This window comes from Ranitomeya imitator, chromosome 1, assembly GCF_032444005.1.
Source record: "Ranitomeya imitator isolate aRanImi1 chromosome 1, aRanImi1.pri, whole genome shotgun sequence".
In the NCBI taxonomy this organism is placed as follows: Eukaryota; Metazoa; Chordata; class Amphibia; order Anura; family Dendrobatidae; genus Ranitomeya; species Ranitomeya imitator.
Window position 1 is genome coordinate 55750854 of NC_091282.1, and position 20437 is coordinate 55771290.

The 20437-nt window shown below is 45.4% G+C and overlaps 1 protein-coding gene across 1 annotated transcript in view; it reads right to left on the minus strand.

Annotated features, from left to right (window-relative positions):
* Window positions 1–20437, minus strand: part of LOXHD1 (lipoxygenase homology PLAT domains 1) — a 269874-nt gene that overhangs the window by 71825 nt on the left and 177612 nt on the right. The window contains exons 28-31 of the mRNA XM_069746857.1: window positions 16999–17147; window positions 13193–13297; window positions 12931–13059; window positions 9028–9192 (exon numbers count right to left, since the gene is read on the minus strand). Of these exons, the coding sequence (XP_069602958.1) occupies window positions 9028–9192; window positions 12931–13059; window positions 13193–13297; window positions 16999–17147 (548 nt within the window). The remainder of the gene's footprint in view (window positions 1–9027; window positions 9193–12930; window positions 13060–13192; window positions 13298–16998; window positions 17148–20437) is intronic.

Sequence of the window (20437 nt, forward strand, 5' to 3'; positions counted from 1 at the left end):
GAGCTTCAAGAGGTAGTCACCGGGAATGGTTTTCACTTCACACTTGTCCCTGTCAGGTTTAATAAGTGGGATTTCTTGCCTTATAAATGGGGTTGGGACCATCAGTTGTGTTGTGCAGAAGTCTGGTGGATACATAGCTGATAGTCCTACTGAATAGACTGCTAGAATTTGTATTATGGCAAGAAAAAAGAAACTAAGTAAAGAAAAATGAGTGGCCATCATTACTTTAAGAAAGGAAGGTCAGTCTGAAAAATTGGGAAAACTTTGAAAGTGTCTCCAAGTGCAGTGGCAAAAACCATCAAGCGCTACAAAGAAACTGGCTCACATGAGGACCACCCCAGGAAAGGAAGACCAAGAGTCACCTCTGCTTCTGAGGATAAGTTTATCCGAGTCGCCAGCCTCAGAAATCGCAGGTTAACAGCAGCTCAGATTAGAGACCAGGTCAATGCCACACCGAGTTCTAGCAGCAGACACATCTCTACAACAACTGTTAAGAGGAGACTTTGTGCAGCCAGCCTTCATGGTAAAATAGCTGCTAGGAAACCACTGCTAGGGACAGGCCAACAAGCAGAAGAGACTTGTTTGGGCTAAAGAACACAAGGAATGGACATTAGACCAGTGGAAATCTGTGCTTTGGTCTGATGAGTCCAAATTTGAGATCTTTTGTTCCAACCACCGTGTCTTTGTGCGACGCAGAAAAGGTGAACGGATGGACTCTACATGCCTGGTTCCCACCGTGAAGCATGGAGGAGGAGGTGTGATGGTGTGGGGGTGCTTTGCTGGTGACACTGTTGGGGATTTATTCAAAATTGAAAGCATACTGAACCAGCATGGCTACAACAGCATCTTGCAGCGGCATGCTATTCCATCCGGCTTGCGGATGTAAGAGGCGGTGTAAGGGCTATTTGACCAAGAAGGAGAGTGATGGGGTGCTACGCCAGATGACCTGGCCTCCACAGTCACCAGACCTGAACTGTTATGAACTGGTGGTTTAGGAGCAACATGGGACGAGCTCTGAAGGAGGTGGTACCTGTACTGACCGCAGTCCCTAAGCTCAACACAACACTAGAAGTAGCCGTGGGATGCTCCTGTAACTTCCTAGGCACCTCGTCACAGCCTGAGAACTAACTTCCCCTAAAGATAGAAACAGGAAAACTATCTTGCCTCAGAGAAAATCCCCAAAGGATAGATAGCCCCCCACAAGTAATGACTGAGTGGAGAGGGAAAAGACATACACAGAATGAAACCAGGATGTAGCACAGGAGGCCAGTCTAGCTAAATAGATAGGACAGGATAGAACACTGTGCGGTCAGTGTTAAAAACTACAAAACTCCACACAGAGTTTACAAAAATCTCCACACCTGACTAAAGGTGTGGAGGGTAAATCTGCTTCCCAGAGCTTCCAGCTTAACTGAATTAATCCATACTGACAAGCTGGACAAAACATAGAATGCACAGAATGAATAAGTCCACAACATGTGGACAGCAAAGAGCAAAGCAAGGACTTATCTTTGCTGAACTGGTCAGGATATCAGGGAAATCCAAGCAAAGATGTGAATCCAACCAGGAACCATTGACAAGTGGCACTGGCTGAAGGGAAGAGCCAGGCATAAATAGCCGAGCAGAAAGACAATCAGTGGAAGCAGCTGCAGACTGCTAAATCCAAGGAGTAGCCATTCCACTTAAAACCACCGGAGGAAGCCCAAGAGCAGAACTCACAAAAGTGCCACTTACAACCACCGGAGGGAGCCCAAGAGCGGAATTCACAACACTGAACCCAATCGAGATGGTTTGGGGTGAGGTGGACTGCAGAGTGAAGGCAAAAGGGCCAACAAGTGCTAAGCATCCCTGGGAGCTCCTTCAAGATTGTTGGAAGACCATTTCTGGTGACTACCTCTTGAAGCTCATCAAGAGAATGCCAAGAGAGTGCAAAGTCATCAAAGCAAAAGGTGGCTACTTTGAAGAACCTAGAATATAAGACATAATTTCAGTTGTTCCACACTTTTTTGTTAAGTATATAATTCCACATGTGTTAATTCATAGTTTTGATGCCTTCAGTGTGAATGTACAATTTTCATAGTCATGAAAATACACAAAAATCTTTAAATGAGAAGGTGTGTCCAAGCTTTAGGTCTTTGGTCTGTACTGTATATATATATATATATATATATATATATATATATATATATTTGTCTAAGGGGTACTTCCGTCTGTCTGTCTGTCCCGGAATTCCCGCGTCGCTGATTGGTCGAGGTCGTCCGGACGAGAATTAGTCCCTCCCTACTTCCGTCCAGTCAGTGCCCGACTCCCGTTCCATACTCCCCTCCAGTGTCAGCGCTCACACAGGGTAATGGCAGCGTTAACGGACCGCGTTATGCCGCGGTGTAACGTAGTCTGTTATCGCTGCTATTAACCCTGTGTGACCAACTTTTTACTATTGATGCTGCCTATGCGGCATCAATAGCAAAAAGATCTAATGTTAAAAATAATAATAATAAAAAAAAATCATTATATACTCACCTTCCATGGGCCCCCGGATCCAGCCGAGGCCTTTCCCGCTGCATTGCGGTCTAGCGAGATGATGACGTGCGGTCTAGCGAGACAGCTACGTCATCATCTCGCGAGACCGCAATGCACTCTTGGGACTGGAATGTCACGAGGAGCATCGGTAAACGCCTCGGCTGGATCCAAGGGGCCGACGGAGGGTGAGTATATAACTATTTTTTATTTTAATTCTTTTTTTTAACAGGGATATGGTGCCCACATTGCTATATACTACGTGGGCTGTGTTAGATACTGCGTGGGCTGTGTTATATACTAAGTCTCTGTGCTATATACTACGTGGCTGTGCTATACACTAAGTGGCTGGGCAATATACTACGTGGCTGGGCAATATACTACGTGTCTGTGCTATATACTACGTGTCTGTGCTATATATTACATGGCTGGGCAATATACTATTTGGCTGGGCAATATACTACGTGTCTGTGCTATATACTACGTGTCTGTGCTATATACTACGTTACTACGTAGCTGGGCAATATACTATGTGGCTGGGCAATATACTACTTGGCTGGCCAATAAACTACGTGGGCTGTGCTACATACTATGTGGCTGTGCTATATACTGCGTGGCTGGGCAATATACTACGTGGGCTGTGCTATATGCTACGTGGGCTGTGCTATATGCTACGTGGGCTGTGCTATATACTACGTGGGCTGTGCTATATACTACGTGGGCTGTGCTATATACTACGTGGGCTGTGCTATATTTCTCTGCTGTATCTGTGCATCATGAATCATGGTATGTGTTAAAGAGGGGGGCCCATTGAGACTTCTTTCGCCCGGGGCCCTCAAAAACCTGGAGCTGGACCTGGCTTCACTGATTGGTCACGCCTGGCTGCAAACAATCAGCGACAGGCGCAGTCCACCCGTGAATTGGCGCAGAATTGGAACCGCGCTTCGCTAATTGGCCTCGGCCGGCCGGCTGAATCCTGTGTATAAATTGCATTATTCTGAAAACTTCATAAATAAACTACATACATATTCCAGAATACCCGATGCGTTAGAATCGGGCCACCATCTAGTATACGGTATATGTATATATATATATATATATATATATATATATATATATATATATATACACATTGTAGCGTGGCTAAAGGATGTCTAATCGATGGGAGATATGTGTCTTATAGATGGCTTGCTGCTGTGATGTAACCATAGCTACCTATATGTGTTTCAGGACCTGTGGTGATGTCACAACCACATGTCTGGTCATGTGATGGGTTCTGGGTGTGGTTAGACATATAAAAGAAAGTCTAATGCTTAACACAGATAGATATGTGAGGAGGTGAAACCCTCCTGTGTGTGTCAAGGCTCCAGGACTGAGCCGGAAGGACTGGACATTTGTTTTCTTTTCCTGAGCCAAAGGCTATTTGTTTTCTATTATTTCGGCACGTGGTTTATGATGCAATAAACCCTATGAACTTTTCAAGAAACGTGCCTCCTGAGTCTCAGACGTCGCACCCGAGTGAGTGAAATCCCTACAATTGGCGGTAGACGTGCGGGCAGCGTTCCCAGCGGAGACGAAGAGTCTGTTATTGGATGTTCTGGGTCAAGTCTGTGGTAAGCCAGCAAGCTTTGCCGGGGAAAATGGAGGACCTGCTGAAACACTTGCTCCAGTCGCAGCAAGAGAGCAACAGGCTGTTGACGCAGCAGATACAACAGAGCCAGCAGGAGCAACGGCAGCAGATGCAGCTTCTGGCAACCGCCATCCAGGGCAAGGCGAGCGCCCCAACCCCAGGTTTGGCTGATGACACCCACGTTCGGAAGACGGTAAGACGCGCGTTGCAAAAAATGACTCCCGGGGATGATGTTGAGGCCTTCCTGACGGTGTTTGAGAGGGTCGCTGAGCGGGAAAAACTTCCGCCAGAGCAGTGGGCAGAGGTACTGGCGCCATACCTGACGGGAGAACCCCAGAAGGCGTACTATGATTTGACCTTGCAGGATGCCAAGGAGTATCACAAATTGAAAGCCGAGATTCTCGCACGTTTGGGGGTGACACTGACTGTCAGGGCAAAGCGAGTTCACTGCTGGGCCTATCACAGGGACAAACCACCTCGTTCCCAAATGTTTGATCTGTTGCACCTGGTCCAGAAATGGCTGCAGCCAGAGTCATCTACACCTGCACAGATGGTAGAACGGGTGATGATGGATCGGTTTGTCCATTCCCTCCCAAGGCCTATACAGTCTTGGGTTGCCCAGGGTGATCCCCAGAATGCCGACGAGCTGATCGGACTGGTTGAGAGATACCAAGGGTTGGAAGGCTCCTTCGGGAGGCAGCCCATGCTGTACTGGGGGTCCCAGAAGGGAGCTGAGTCCCAAAAAGGGGTGGTGCGTCCAAGGTCACAAAGGGCGGGGGAGGTGGTGCCCAAGGTCCCTACGGGTGATATTATTTGTTGGCGGTGCCACGGGCCGGGACATATAGCTGCCCGTTGTTCCCAGACCACTGAGCAGATGGACTGCAGCATGGGACGCCGTTGTTCATACTATGCGTATCCAGCCTGTAGTGTGAACTCTCCATCCAACGAGGGACCTCAAGCGTGTCCCTTAAAGGTGAACGGTCGAGCAGTAACGGCACTGTTAGACTCGGGGAGCCTAGTGACCCTGGTGAGGGCCACTTTTCCTCTCCACCTGCTCCCAGGAAAGAAGGTCGGAGTGCGATGCATACATGGTGATGCAAAGGACTACCCTATGGCCAGGGTGGACATTGAAACGGCATGTGGCACTGAGTCCCACATAGTCGGCGTCGTTCAGGACTTGTTGCACCCTATAATTATTGGCCGGGATTTCTGTTTGTTTTGGGATTTGTGGGGGAAAGGTTCTGGGCTGCCTAGCAAGAGTAGGGAACCAATGAACCCTGGAAAGGTGTCGCCACACCCAGAGTCAGACAGGTTTCCTTTTTGTGTCCTGGTTGGAGATGAGGAGGAAGTGTCCCCTGCATCTGACATTCTGGAGTTAGAGGTATCCGGTGAAAATTTTGGGACTGCCCAACATAGGGACCCCACTCTGAGGGAAGCCTTTAATAATGTCACAGTTATTGACGGGGGGGTACAGGAGCCGGGGGCAGACACAAGATTTCCCCATTTTCTGATGAGTGGGGAGTTGTTGTACCGAGTCACGAAAATAAGGGAGGAGTTGGTAGAGCAGTTGGTAGTGCCGGGTCCGTATAGACGGAAGGTGTTGGACATGGCCCATTCACACATCTTGGGTGGACACCTAGGGGTGGAAAAAACGCAGGAACGGGTTGTGCAGAGGTTCTATTGGCCTGGGTGTCACCGGGAAATAGTGAACTATTGCAGGTCCTGCCCTACATGTCAGCTAACTGCTCCCACTCCTCATTTCCGGAACCCCCTTGTGCCACTGCCCATTATTGAGGTACCGTTCGAGAGAATTGCCATGGACTTGGTCGGTCCCTTAGTTAAATCAGCTCGGGGCCATCAGTATATATTAGTCATCCTGGACTATGCCACACGCTATCCTGAGGCAATTCCCTTGAGAAATTCTTCCTCAAAGAGCATAGCCCGCGAGTTGGTCCATGTCTTTTCCCGGACAGGTCTGCCGAAGGAGATCCTGACTGACCAGGGTACACCTTTCATGAGCAAGGTGATGAGGGAGTTATGCAAAGCCCTGAAAATCTCCCAGTTGAGGACCTCGGTGTACCATCCCCAGTCAGATGGCCTTGTTGAGAGATTTAACAAGACTCTGAAGAGCATGCTGAGAAAAGCTATTGAGAAAGACGGTAGAGACTGGAATTGTCTCTTACCCTATCTGATGTTTTCCATTCGTGAAGTTCCACAGGCCTCCACAGGGTTCTCACCATTTGAGCTTCTATATGGCCGACATCCGCGAGGACTCCTGGATATAGCCAAGGAAACCTGGGAAGCCGAAGTCACGCCCCACAGAAGCGTCATTGAGCATGTGGCCCTGATGCAGCAGAGGACTGCAAAGGTGATGCCTATCGTGAAAGAGCACCTCCTCCAGGCACAGGAAGCTCAGGCCAGGGTCTACAACCGGTCTGCAAGAGTGAGGCAGTTCAATCCGGGAGACCGAGTTCTTGTGTTGGTTCCGACGGTGGAAAGTAAGTTCTTGGCCAAATGGCAAGGGCCATATGAGGTCATCGAGAAACTTGGTGAAGTAAACTATAAAATTCACCAACCAGGAAGACGGAAACCATTCCAAGTATACCATGTCAACCTTATCAAGCCGTGGCAAGATAGAGAGCCGACAGTAACTCCATCGTTGTTAAGCAACCCAGAAGATGAGGTTGGAGCGGTTACTATAGCGGAGACGCTATTGGAGTCCCAGAAACAGCAATGCCGGGAGTTACTCCAGAAAAACAGGGACCTGTTTTCCGAGTTGCCTGGGTACACGAAGGTCATAGAGCATGAGGTCCTGACAGAGCCCCATGTGCGCGTGAACGTGAAGCCCTATAGAATTCCTGAGGCCCGTCGAGAAATAGTCTCCAAGGAAGTGGAGCGTATGTTGAAGCTTGGAGTCATTGAGGAATCCAAGAGCGGTTGGTCGAGCCCAATTGTCCTGGTCCCAAAACCTGATGGGGAGTGGAGATTTTGCAACGACTATCGAAAGTTGAATGAGGTCTCCAAGTTCGACGCATATCCCATGCCCCGCGTTGATGAGCTCATCGAAAGGCTTGGGCCCGCCAGGTACATAACCACCTTGGATTTGACGAAGGGGTATTGGCAGATCCCCATGGCACAGGAAGCCAAGGAGAAGACGGCGTTTTCTACACCAGATGGATGCTTCCAGTATGTCCGGATGCCATTTGGCCTACAGGGAGCTCCGGCCACTTTCCAAAGGGCTATGGATAGAGTCCTTGCACCCCACAAGGCATACGCTGCTGCGTACCTAGATGATATCGTCATCTTTAGCCCGGACTGGGAGAGTCATCTGGAGAAAGTCCAAGCGGTGTTTGATGCTATAAGAGAGGCCGGATTTACAATAAACCCGAAGAAGTGTGCATTGGGTAAAGAAGAGGCTAAGTACCTTGGATACATAGTGGGTCATGGAGAAATAAAACCCAAAATCAGTAAAGTGGAGGCAATTCAAACATGGCCAAAACCAGTTTCCAAGAAGCAAGTTAAAGCCTTCCTGGGAATCGTGGGATATTACAGGAGGTTCATCCCAAACTTCGCCACAATGGCGGCGCCTCTGACTGACCTGCTAAAAGGGACAAAATCAGTAATGGTTAAGTGGTCCGAAGAAACAGATTCAGCCTTCCAAGAAATGAAAGAGGCTTTATGTAAGCAACCCGTTCTGATGGCCCCAAACTTCAAGAAAGAGTTTATTCTTCAGACAGATGCCTCAGATGTTGGGGTGGGAGCAGTCCTTTCCCAAGAACTACATGGAGAGGAGCATCCTGTTCTCTATCTGAGTAGGAAGCTGTCCTCGTCTGAAAAGAACTACTCAGTCGTTGAAAAGGAGTGCTTGGCCATAAAATGGGCAGTCGACACATTACGGTACTATTTGCTGGGACGTAATTTAGACTGATATCCGACCATGCCCCACTTAGGTGGATGAGGGAAACGAAGGCTAGAAATGCTAGGGTCACCCGTTGGTTCTTAGCCCTGCAGGACTTCTGTTTCCATGTGGAACATAGGGCCGGAAAGCTGCACGGTAATGCTGATGCCCTGTCAAGAATCCCTTGTCTAGTGGGGGAAAGTGCCAAGCCCCACGGCTTTAGGCAGAGGGGGGAGGTATGTAGCGTGGCTAAAGGATGTCTAATCGATGGGAGATATGTGTCTTATAGATGGCTTGCTGCTGTGATGTAACCATAGCTACCTATATGTGTTTCAGGACCTGTGGTGATGTCACAACCACATGTCTGGTCATGTGATGGGTTCTGGGTGTGGTTAGACATATAAAAGAAAGCCTAATGCTTAACACAGATAGATATGTGAGGAGGTGAAACCCTCCTGTGTGTGTCAAGGCTCCAGGACTGAGCCGGAAGGACTGGACATTTGTTTTCTTTTCCTGAGCCAAAGGCTATTTGTTTTCTATTATTTCGGCACGTGGTTTATGATGCAATAAACCCTATGAACTTTTCAAGAAACGTGCCTCCTGAGTCTCAGACGTCGCACCCGAGTGAGTGAAATCCCTACAACATATATATATATATATATAATCCACAATTCACAATAGGTGATGTCACAGCTCACCTCCTCCTGTACAATGACCTGAACATGCTCAGAAAATACTTCTATACCAGTCAATGAGTCAGAGACAATCTATTTCTGATTTATAGCCATGTGGCTGCTGAAAAGAACAAGAAGATTGAGTCTGGTATTGGGTTTGGTGTCCAGACTGAAATTGCAAGATTTCAGATTTTTTTTATAATATAGTTAGTGATAAAGAAATCTAATAATGAAAAAAAGTTTAGTATTAAAAAATTTCTACAATCGGACATTTTCTGAGCGCACATCCCCTTTCATATTCTACGTACAAGGTGTATACTGCTCGGTCTGTAGATCTGAAGGGAAGAGGTATCTCTCGATGGCGCCATCATCTTCTTTCTTATCCAACCATCGCCCACATGGAAATTTCAGGCGTTGGCCGAGTGAAGGGGCATCGACCTCCACCCAGTCGAGGAACCACCCAGCAGAGGTGCCTAGAATACAGCAGAACGATCAGCCAAACGCAACATGACAGTCAGCCAAGAAAACATCCGAGGAGCTGACAGGGCGTCACTTCTAAATCGCTCTCCTCACCCCAGGCGGCTGCTGAAAGCAACCATTAATATTAGTGATAGATGTGACCTCAGTGTGACTGCGCTCAGATGCCACACATCACCTGGAATAATCTGAAGCAATAAATGATCTCAGGCTTCAGAGAATAAACCTGAACATAAGCCAAGAAGAAGCCATCCTCCTCTGCTGCACAATGTATTCTGACAGCAAGACGCAGAGGAAGGGAGAAGATGTGGGTCTACTGTCCGACACTCTCCTGGGTGGGCATGCCATCTCATGGAGCTACGTGGAAAAGAGGGGCCACATCAGACATGCACAAGGAGCCCCTCACTCCCTACAGCTTTACACATCGGGGTCTGGGGGTCACGTGGCTGACCCTTACTGCACGGAAATGGTAAACGTTGAGGAGAGGGAAGAAATTGATAGTATAAATCACCACCTAAACAGTTATTTGTAGGGGTCTTTATTAGTGATGAGTGAGTATACTCCTTGCTCGGGTTTTCCGGTCTCCGAGTATTTATGACTGCTCGGAGATTGAGTTTTCATCGCCTCAGCTGAATGATTTACAGCTACAAGCCAGCCTGAGTACATATGTGGATTCCCTAGTTCACTAGCAACCGGGCAACCCCCACATGTATTCAGGCTGGATAGTAGCTGTAAATCATTAAGATGAGAAGATAAAAACTCAATCTCCGAGCAGTTAGAAATACTCGGAGACCACCCGAACGTGCACGGGAAAACTTGAGCAACGAGTACACTCGCTCATCACTAAAGACTCTTTATATATCTCAATGTGCTTTCCTAACATATCCACAGACTGTTGTATTACAAGTCTAAAAGAGAAATAGATATATACTGTATAGACCAGGATATGGGACATATATACTAAGATGGGGAATATACAGTCCTGGCCGAAAGTGTTAGCGCCCTTCAAATTTTGCCAGAAAATGAAGTATTTCTCCCAGAAAATTATTGCAATTATGTAAGGTTATACCGTACACATGTTTATTTCCTTTGTGAGTATTAGAATAGATTAAAAAAAATGAGAAAAAAAGGCAAATTAGACATAATTTCTCACAAAACCCTGAAAATGGGCCGGACAAAATTGTTGGCACCCTCAACTTAATATTTAGTTGCACACTCTTTGGAATAAATAACTGCAATCAATCGCTTCCTATAACCATCAGCAAGCATCCTACACCTCTCAACCGGAATTATGGACCTCTCTTCTTTTACAATTTGCTCCAGTTCTCTCATATGTGAAGGCGACTTCTCCCAACTGCAATGTTAAAATCTCTTCACAGGTGTTCACTGTGATTTTGATCCAGACTCGTTGCTGTCACTTCAGAACTCTCCAGCACTTTGTTTCCATACCTTTCTGAGTGCTTCTTGAAGTTTATTTGGGGTCATTGTCCTGCTGGAAGACCCATGATGCAGGACACAAACCCAGCTTTCTGGCAATGGGAACTACATTTCGACCCAAAATCCTTTGGGAAACTTCTGATTTCATGATGCCTTGCACACCGTCTAGGCACCCAGTACAAGAGGCAGTAAAACAACCCCAAAACATCTTTGAACCTCCACCATATTTGACTGTAGGTACTGTGTTATTTTCTTTGTAGGCCTCATTCTGTTTTTGCTTAAACAGTAGAATGATGTGATTTACCAAAAATATCTATTTTTATTTCATCTGTCCACAAGATGCTTTCCCAGAAGGATTTTGGCTTACTCACATATATTTTGGCAAACTGCAGTGTAGCTTTTTCATGTCTCTTTGTCAGCAGTGGAATCCTCCTGGGACTCCTGCCATAGCATTTCATTTCATTTAAATGTTGATGGATAGTTCCCGTTAACACTGATGTACCCTGAGCCTGTAGGACAGCTAGTACTGTATATCTTTAGATCTCTATTGCGGCTGCTTATCCACCATCTGCACTATTCTGCATTGCAACATTTCATCAATTTTTATCTGCTGTCCATTTCCAGGGAGATTAGCTGCAGTGCCATGGGTTGGAAACTTCTTGATTATGTTGCACACAGTGGACAAAGCGACATCGAAATCTCTGGAGATGGAGGTGTAACCATGAGATTGTTGATATTGTTCAATAATTTTGGTTCTTAAGTACTCAGACAGTTCTCTTCTCCTCTTTCTGTTCTCCATGCTTAGTGTGGCACACACAGACAGACAATCAGACAATTCAAAAATTTTAAATAAGCACAAAGCACAAGCCCATTTCCTTTGTACCAAGGCAGGGCAACACTCCAAACACAGCTTAGATAGGCGTATTTACGTCCTCTGCCGGGCAATTTTCCCCGCTTGCATGGAATTTTTAGCCCTTTTTCTATGACCTGTACTGGCATTAGCAGTAGGAGATAGGCTTTTACAGCATGCAGTGGCGCCGTTAGATAGTTCTATCTATACCCAGCTTACATCGTCACCTGTACATAATTTATCTCCGGGTTTCATCAACTTGAGTTGAAAGCATATGTGTTGCACTTTACAACATTAATAGTGATGTTATCTGGATAGATTTGTACCTGCTTTTTTGGCTGATCTCTGTATTGTTTACTATTTGTAACTGTGAGGCATGTTTTAATTGTTTGTGGTTTTATGTGTCAATTGTCATGATCCAGTTCTGAGATTATGCTCAGCTCTCTTGTCTCTGGACTGGTCATGTGGGAGTTAATCCTCCCTGCCTCACCCTGGAGCTGGCTGAACTATTTAAGTCCTCTGCAGCCATTGGGCCAGTGTCAGCTATAGTTCATGCTGCACGGTTTGAGCTCCTGACCTGATCCCTGTTATTGTGTTCCTGTTTGCCTCTGACTGCCTACACCCGTTTATGACTTGTTCTGACCTCTGGCCTGTACCCCGACTCCGTCTCCGTCTCACGTTTTGGTTACCACGTTCCCGGTAGGTTCTGACGTCTTGCTTGTCCCCGACGATTCTCTGCTCGCCCCTTCTGTACCGCGCCGCTATCTCCGTGTATGACCTTGGCTTGTTTCATGTCCCTTTCATTACCTGTGACACCTGTGTTGTTGCTCAGTGTTGCTGTGCTGTGTGTGCAACCTCCTTTCCTTAGCCAGAACCCCCTGATGGAGATTGCTCTATACTGCACTGCAGCAGCACATCACATCAATAAAGTTATTTGATCTGTTTAACGCTTCATGATCTGATGGAGTTTAATAATTCCGTGATCAGTATGATCTAATTCAAAAATTTTGTTAACTTCTCCCCTTTTTATCTGCTTTCTGGTGTGATTTTCATATTGTCCACGCCTGTTACTTGCCACAGGCGATTTTGAAGGAGCATCACATGCTTGAAACAAAGTTGTTTACCCACAATTTTGGAAAGGTGCCAGCATATACCAAGAAGGAGCCCAAAATGGGGGACATTACTACATAATGGGTGAATGGTGCAACTTGTATGCTCTTATAGGATTTAGAATGCTACAAGGGCCCATACATCTGACCAATGTGGGGGGCCTAGATCCAAATCATACACCGGGGCCCATCGGACTCTGGTTACACCACAAGACAGATAGATAGTTAGATAGATAGATAGATAGATAGATAGATAGATAGATAGATAGATAGATAGATAGATAGATAGATAGATACTGTAGATGGATAAGCAGAAGGGAATAAGATACATTTCATACCTTTGTTGTCATGGCCAATTTTTATTTTTTTGAGTGACCCAATATCCACAGCCTCCACCGTGAAAACATCGATTTGCCCCCTTTCAAATTTGTTCTTGTTAGTTTTAGAAGCTTTAAGATTCATAAAACCTAAGATGAAAACATGGTGTTAATAGAGATAAAAATACTAGACCAGTCCACGGCTGTAATATTAATATCCACTATTAAAGATTTAGCGGCCACATGGAGATACACAAATGTTAATAGCATGGGTGCTGCGTACCTGTGTCATCCTTCTCTCCAAATAGAATTATAAAGACGTTGGCATCAGTCCCACCGTTCTTCTTGTCTCCAGTCTTCACTCGTACTGTGTATGTAGTGGATTTGGCTGTGGGAGACAAAGTGATATACTGATATATGTGCACACCCAGATACTGACGGTATTAACCTCAATGTACAGCAGTCACAAGGGTTTTAGGCATCTTCACATCTGAAAACATGGATTAATTCTACATAAAAAGATGAAAGATAAAATTACATCAAGACCTGAAATACCATCTGTGTTATATTCCTGGGGTTGTTTTTGGAAAATGTCAGTAAGTTTGTTGACATGAGTCAAGACAGTCACTAGTGAGGATCTTCTGTTTTCCAGCACCTAATGTTGAAGGACCTAGTGTTACATGGTCCTTGGAACCCAACACATTGCGAAACGTTGCATGCACAGATCACCTCCAACTGATGGAAATGCTGATGTTCAGTACTGTGCAAAATGTTTTGGGCAGGTATGGAAAAAGTGCTTTCAAAACTAGACGTGCTAAAAGTTTATTTTAGAAATTAATAAAATACAAAGTGAATGAACAAAAGAAAGATCTAAATCCCATAAATATTAGATGATCGCCATTTGACTTCATGAATTCTTCTAGGTACTACTAGGTACACTTGCATACAGTCAGAGATTTTTGTAGGATTATAGTCCGGTGTAGGGGTAACCACCAGGTATGGTAAACAGGTGATTATGACAATCACTTTCATATGTAGACTGAAAGTTATTAACTGTAAAAGAAACAGCTGTGTAGGAGTCTTAAAACTGGGAGTGGAACAGCCAAACGTTGCTACAAAGGTGAGGTTTTAGAATACTGTTTCTTGTCGCAGGTTATACATTATGTCAAGACTGAGCAAAGCAACAAAGCAAGGTAGTTATACTGCATCATCAAGGTCTCTCCCATGAGAAGGTTTCAAAACAGACTGGGGAGTCAAAATGAGCTGTTCTAGCTCTTCTGAAGAAGCACCAAGATATGGGCAATGTTGAGGACCATAAACGTAGTGGTTGGGCAAAGAATCTTAATGCAGCAGATAAAAGACACATTATGCTTAATTCCCTTCAAAATTGAAAGATGTCCAGCAGCGCCATCAGCTCAAAACTGGCAGCAACCAGTGGAAGTAAGCTACACCCATCTACTGTTTTGCAAGAAGTGGTCTACATGAAAGAATTACCACCAAAAAACGTTACTTTTGTATGAGAAGATGCTCAAGCAACTCAAATATGCAAAACATAGGAACTGACGTGCATCTGATTGGCTCCAAATGTATTCTACAGCAGAACAATGACCCCAAGAGAACAAGGTGTCCTGGAAGTGATGATTTGGCCCCCAAAGAGCCCTGTTCGCACATCATCCAGTCTATCTTTAATGAGGAGACAGAAGGACTTGCACAAGCGACATCCACGGATGATCTGTGGTTAGTTCTCCAAGATACTTAGAGTAATTTCTCTACCGAGTTCCTTTAAAAACTTTGTGCAAGTACAAGTGTATCTAGAAGTGATGAAGGCAAAGGGGGGTCACCAAATAAGGATTTGATTTAGATTTCACGTTTGTTCATTAATTTTGCATTTTGTTAATTGACAAAAAGAAACTATTAACACTTCTATTTTCGAAAGCTTCTTACTTTGCAGCATTTTTTCCGCATCTTCCTAAAACTTTACTCACACTTTATTAAATTAATTTTTTTTAAAAATATGTGTATTTATTTAATACTAGATGGCAGCCCGATTCTAAAGAATCGGGAGTCTAGAATCCATATATACTTGAAATTCGGCAGGAGCTTGAAGAGCAACGTCACTGGGCCCGCCTCCACGCAGTAGAAACTTGCTGTGAGGTAAAAATTCAAAAATCACACCAAAATGGGGGGCGGAGTGTGTCACAGTACGGCACGTTTCTGATTGGTCGCTCGCAGCAGGCGGCAACCAATCAGACACTGGACACTGTTGACGTCACTTATCTCCGGACATTAGCTCCGGACATTAGCTCCGGACATTAGCTCCGCACATTAGCTCCGCACATTAGCTCCGGACAGGAAGTTGGCACAAATTGCAGGAAGTAGTATTCTAGGCAATTATATATTAGATCATCTATCTATCATCTATTTAATATCTATCTATTATCTATCTGTCACATATCTATCTATCATCTATCTATCTCTCATCTATCTCTCATCTAACTATTAACTATCTATTATCTATCTATTATTTATCTATCATCTCTCTATTATCTATATATCTATCTATTATCTTTCTATTATCTATCTATCAATCTATCTATTATCCATCTATTATCTATCTATCATCTATACATCTATTATATATCTATCTATCTATCTATCTATCTATCTATTATCTGTCTATTATCTATCTATCATCTATCTAATATCTATCTAATATCTATCATCTGTCTATTATCTATCATCCTTCTAATATCTATCTTTTTATCTATCTATCTGTCTATTCATCCATCTCACATGAGTACAAGATGAAGGTCCAGTATATCATGACTATATACTGAATATATTCTATCACCAGTGATATCCAACTGTCTTCCAGGATAATTATCGACCATTCCACACAAAAAAGTAATTGATTCTTCCTCACATATACAGTATATACATTTATATTCCATACTACGACACCTACTTAGAATACAACCCAGGAGGCGCACGTCGGCCATTCGACCAGATGGCTCTGCTTGATGTAAACAGTGAGTGAATTCGAGGCTCAGATTTGTAGTTACAGACTCGATGAGAACATAGAGCAATCGAAAGAAGTCCCTTCAGAGCAGTATTCAGATCATAGACCATATGTTACTGCTGTAAATTGGAGTCTTGGGAGATGGCGGCTGCCGAAATGGTGACAGCATCATTAAAATACTTAAAATTCCAAGAATAGAACACATAAAAGGGGTGAGTCCGAGGAATAGGGACGTTCATGGGAAAGTTTTTAAAGAAACATTCTGTGTAAATAACTTGGTCAGTCCCATGGACAATGAATGGAGGACAATGTTCAAGCTCCATTCAAACTGAAGACATAGGACCCCGCTCCTGAGTCTGCTGCAAACACACATCCTAAGATATCATGGAGCATGAAGGGGTCAAGTGCTAATTCTGGGGAAGGCCCCTTCAAATGGATCCAGTTCTCAGTCACTAAAGGGCCCACAATCTTCTCATTTACTTTGTGTTTTATCTCCTGACCATTGTAAGATTTTGCTTGTGTCATGGAATTTACATGTAAAACAATGTGGAGAGTTTTCTAGCTTTCGATTATGGCATCACTTTAAGGGGTCCAAGTGCCATGCCTGTTTCGTGTTTCTGCGCTTACTCTGCTGCGCTCCACTGACTGGTCTGTCACCCCTACACTCTGACTCTCACAACCCCGCTTTCAGTAACACCACCCTCTATAATCAGAGCTCCGGTTTGTTTATGCGTAAGCAAGCAAATTATTGCCTCTGACCCCCTGGGATCTGCACTCTTTGGGAGGTATATATTGCAACTTGCATGCCTTTATTGATATGGGATGATCCAGAAATAAAGACAGCGGTGCTGTGTCCGTCCAGCAGCAGAGAAAATCAATGCAGGCATAGTTGAGATTTTCCACAGTGCTTCTCTTCACTATGACGCAGCCATTTAACAGAAGAGGTAACGGGGAGATGATCTTACAGCAGAACAGAGAACACCATGCATGGCGACTAAGTATGGGGTGGAAGCTCCCTCTAACATCACCTCTACATAGTGATGAATCAGGGGCTTTTGGACCACACAAACCTTTTTGCTCCAATCCCAGGGTCGCAAGAGATTGCTCTTCCCCGTCTTCATCTTTTTTCATAAATGCTTCATTTACCGGAACCAGCATCCGAGAAATCTGACCGTCATCTTCATCCACGGCCAACCATCTTTGGCATGGGAAAAAGTATCTGCAGTGAAAAGGACAGGGATTATACAAAGACATCCAGAGGGGTAACATGAAGTTCCTGTGTGGCGCCCCAGGATACTGGTCGTCACAGTAGCATTGCTTTCCTCACAGGGAGAGTGAGTGCTTGGAGGCAAGGAAGGATAACTTTCACCAGGTAAACACAAGCATGCAACATGTTCACACTCCAGGCCACAAGGGGGAACTTTTGATCCTATTCCTAGGTGACTCTAAGTCACCTGCCAGGGCCGTGGGGTACCCGGTACCGGGTCCGGTGTTCACAGGGGGATGTCACGGTGGCAACCCGGTCCGTGGCCCTGGGCGCCCATGTAAAAGGGAAATTGAATAAAGTTTACGTGACGCCACCTGTGGTATTCGGTCAGTGGGGACCGACGCTGCTTTAAGGGGTCCTCTGGGGTGATATTATGGCAGTTAGATGGTATACCTTCCTGTTATGACCTGGTGGTTAGGAGCACCCGACCTGATAGTTAAACTCATACAGGACGAGCTCTGGGATGTGGGAGCTCTGCTGACCGCAAGCCCTAATCCTATCGCACACACTAGAAATAGCCGTGGAGCGCTCCTGACGCTCCCTAGGCGCCTCGTCACAGCCTAAGAGCTAGCAAGCCCTAGAGAAGAAAATAAAGCCTACCTTGCCTCAGAGAAATTCCCCAAAGGAATAGGCAGCCCCCCACATGTAATGACTGTGAGTAAAGATGAAAGTCACAAACGCAGAAATGAAATAGGTTTCAGCAAAGGGAGGCACGACTTACTAAATAGACAGAGGATAGGAAAGGAATCTTTGCGGTCAGCACAAAAACCTACAAAAGACCACGCAGAGTGTGCAAAAGGGTCCTCCGCACCGACTCACGGTGCGGGGGTGCCACCCTGCATCCCAGAGCTTCCAGCTAGCAAGACAAAATCAAGAAAACCAGCTGGACAAAGAAACAAGAACAATAATAACAATCAGGAACTTACCTTCTGCAGGAGAAGACAGGACACCAGACAGATCCAGGAGCGAACTGAACCAATGCTAAAACATTGACAGCTGGCATGGAGAAACGATTTGAGTGGAGTTAAATAGAGAAGCCAACCAAAGGATAAACCACGTCACCTGTGTAAGGAACCTCAGAAGCAGCAGCTCCACTCACAGCCACCACAGGGAGCCCACGGACCGAACTCACCGAAGTACCATTCACGACCACAGGAGGGAGCTCGACAACAAAATTCACAACAGTACCCCCCTGTTGTGAATTCTGTTGTCAAGCTCCCTCCTGTGGTCACGAATGGTACTTCGGCTGGTTCTGTCCATGGGCTTCCTCTGGTGGTTGTGAGCTGTGGCTTCTGAGTTTCCTTCTACAGGTGACGAGGTTAATTCGTTAGCTGGCTGCTCTATTTAACTCCACTTAGATCATTGCTCCATGCCACCTGTCAATGTTCCAGTATTGGTCTAGCTCTCTCCTGGATCGTTCTTGTGACCTGTCTTCCCAGCTGAAGCTACGTTACTGCTTGTTTTTCTCTGGTTTGCTATTTTTCTGTCCAGCTTGCTATTTTGATTTTTGTCTTGCTTGCTGGAAGCTCTGGGACACAGAGGGAGCGTCTCCGCACCGTGAGTCGGTGCGGAGGGTCTTTTTGCGCCCTCTGCGTGGTCTTTTTGTAGGCTTTTGTGCTGACCGCAAAGTTACCTTTCCTATCCTCTGTCTGTTCAGTAAGTCGGGCCTCACTGTGCTAAATCTATTTCATCTCTGTGTTTGTAATTTTCATCTTTACTCACAGTCATTATATGTGGGGGGCTGCCTTTTCCTTTGGGGAATTTCTCTGAGGCAAGGTAGGCTTTATTTTTCTATCTTTAGGGCTAGCTAGTTTCTTAGGCTGTGTCGAGTTGCATAGGGAGCGTTAGGAGCAATCCACGGCTATTCCTAGTGTGTGTGATAGGATTAGGGATTGCGGTCAGTAGAGTTCCCACGTCTCAGAGCTCGTCCTATATTATTAGTAACTATCAGGTCATTCCGTGTGCTCTTACCCACTAGGTCCATTATTGTCCTTACCACCAGGTCATAACACCCCCCCATCCTTGAGGAGGGGTCACCGAACCCTCACCAGAGCCCCCAGGCTGATCAGGATGAGCCAAATGAATGGCACAAACTAGATCGGCAGCATGAACATCAGAGGCAAAAACCCAGGAATTATCCTCCTGACCATAACCCTTCCACTTGACCAGGTACTGGAGTTTCCATCTCGAAACACGAGAATCCAAGATCTTCTCCACCACATACTCCAACTCCCCCTCGACCAACACCGGGGCAGGAGGATCAACGCGTTAGGAGCAATCCACGGCTATTTCTAGTGTGTGTGATAGGATTAGGGATTGCGGTTAGCAGAGTTCCCACGTCTCAGAGCTCGTCCTATATTATTAGTAACTATCAGGTCATTCCGTGTGCTCTTTCCCACTAGGTCCATTATTGTCCTTACCACCAGGTCATAACAGTACAGGTGGCCCAAAGTATTAATGCATCTCAATAGAGGGATAAGAGAAGTTCTGAGACCATTTTTTTTTCTTTGCAGTGTGTTTTGTCTCTCTTTTCCCCTTTACCCCTGGGTGGTTCAGGATACAGGTGTAGATATGGACATTCAAGGTCTGTCCTCTTGTATGAATTATCTCACTGCAAGGGTACAAAACATTCAAGATTTTGTGGTTCAAAATCCGATGTTAGAGCCTAGGATTCCTATTCCTGATTTGTTTTTTGGGGATAGATCTAAGTTTCTGAATTTCAAAAATAATTGTAAATTGTTTCTTGCTTTGAAACCTCGCTCCTCAGGTGACCCTGTTCAACAAATGAAAATCATTATTTCTTTGTTACGTGGCGACCCTCAAGACTGGGCATGTTCGCTTGCGTCAGGAGATCCGGCATTGCGTGATGTTGATGCGTTTTTTTCTGGCGCTCGGATTGCTTTATGATGAACCTAATTCAGTGGATCAGGCAGAGAAAATATTGCTGGCTCTGTGTCAGGGTCAGGATGAGGTAGAAATATATTGTCAGAAGTTTAGGAAGTGGTCTGTACTCACTCAGTGGAATGAATGTGCCCTGGCAGCAATTTTCAGAAAGGGTCTCTCTGAAGCCCTTAAGGATGTCATGGTGGGATTTCCCATGCCTGCTGGTCTGAATGAGTCTATGTCTTTGGCCATTCAGATCGATCGACGCTTGCGTGAGCGTAAAGCTGTGCACCATTTGGCGGTATTATCTGAGCATAGACCTGAGCCTATGCAATGTGATAGGACTTTGACCAGAGCTG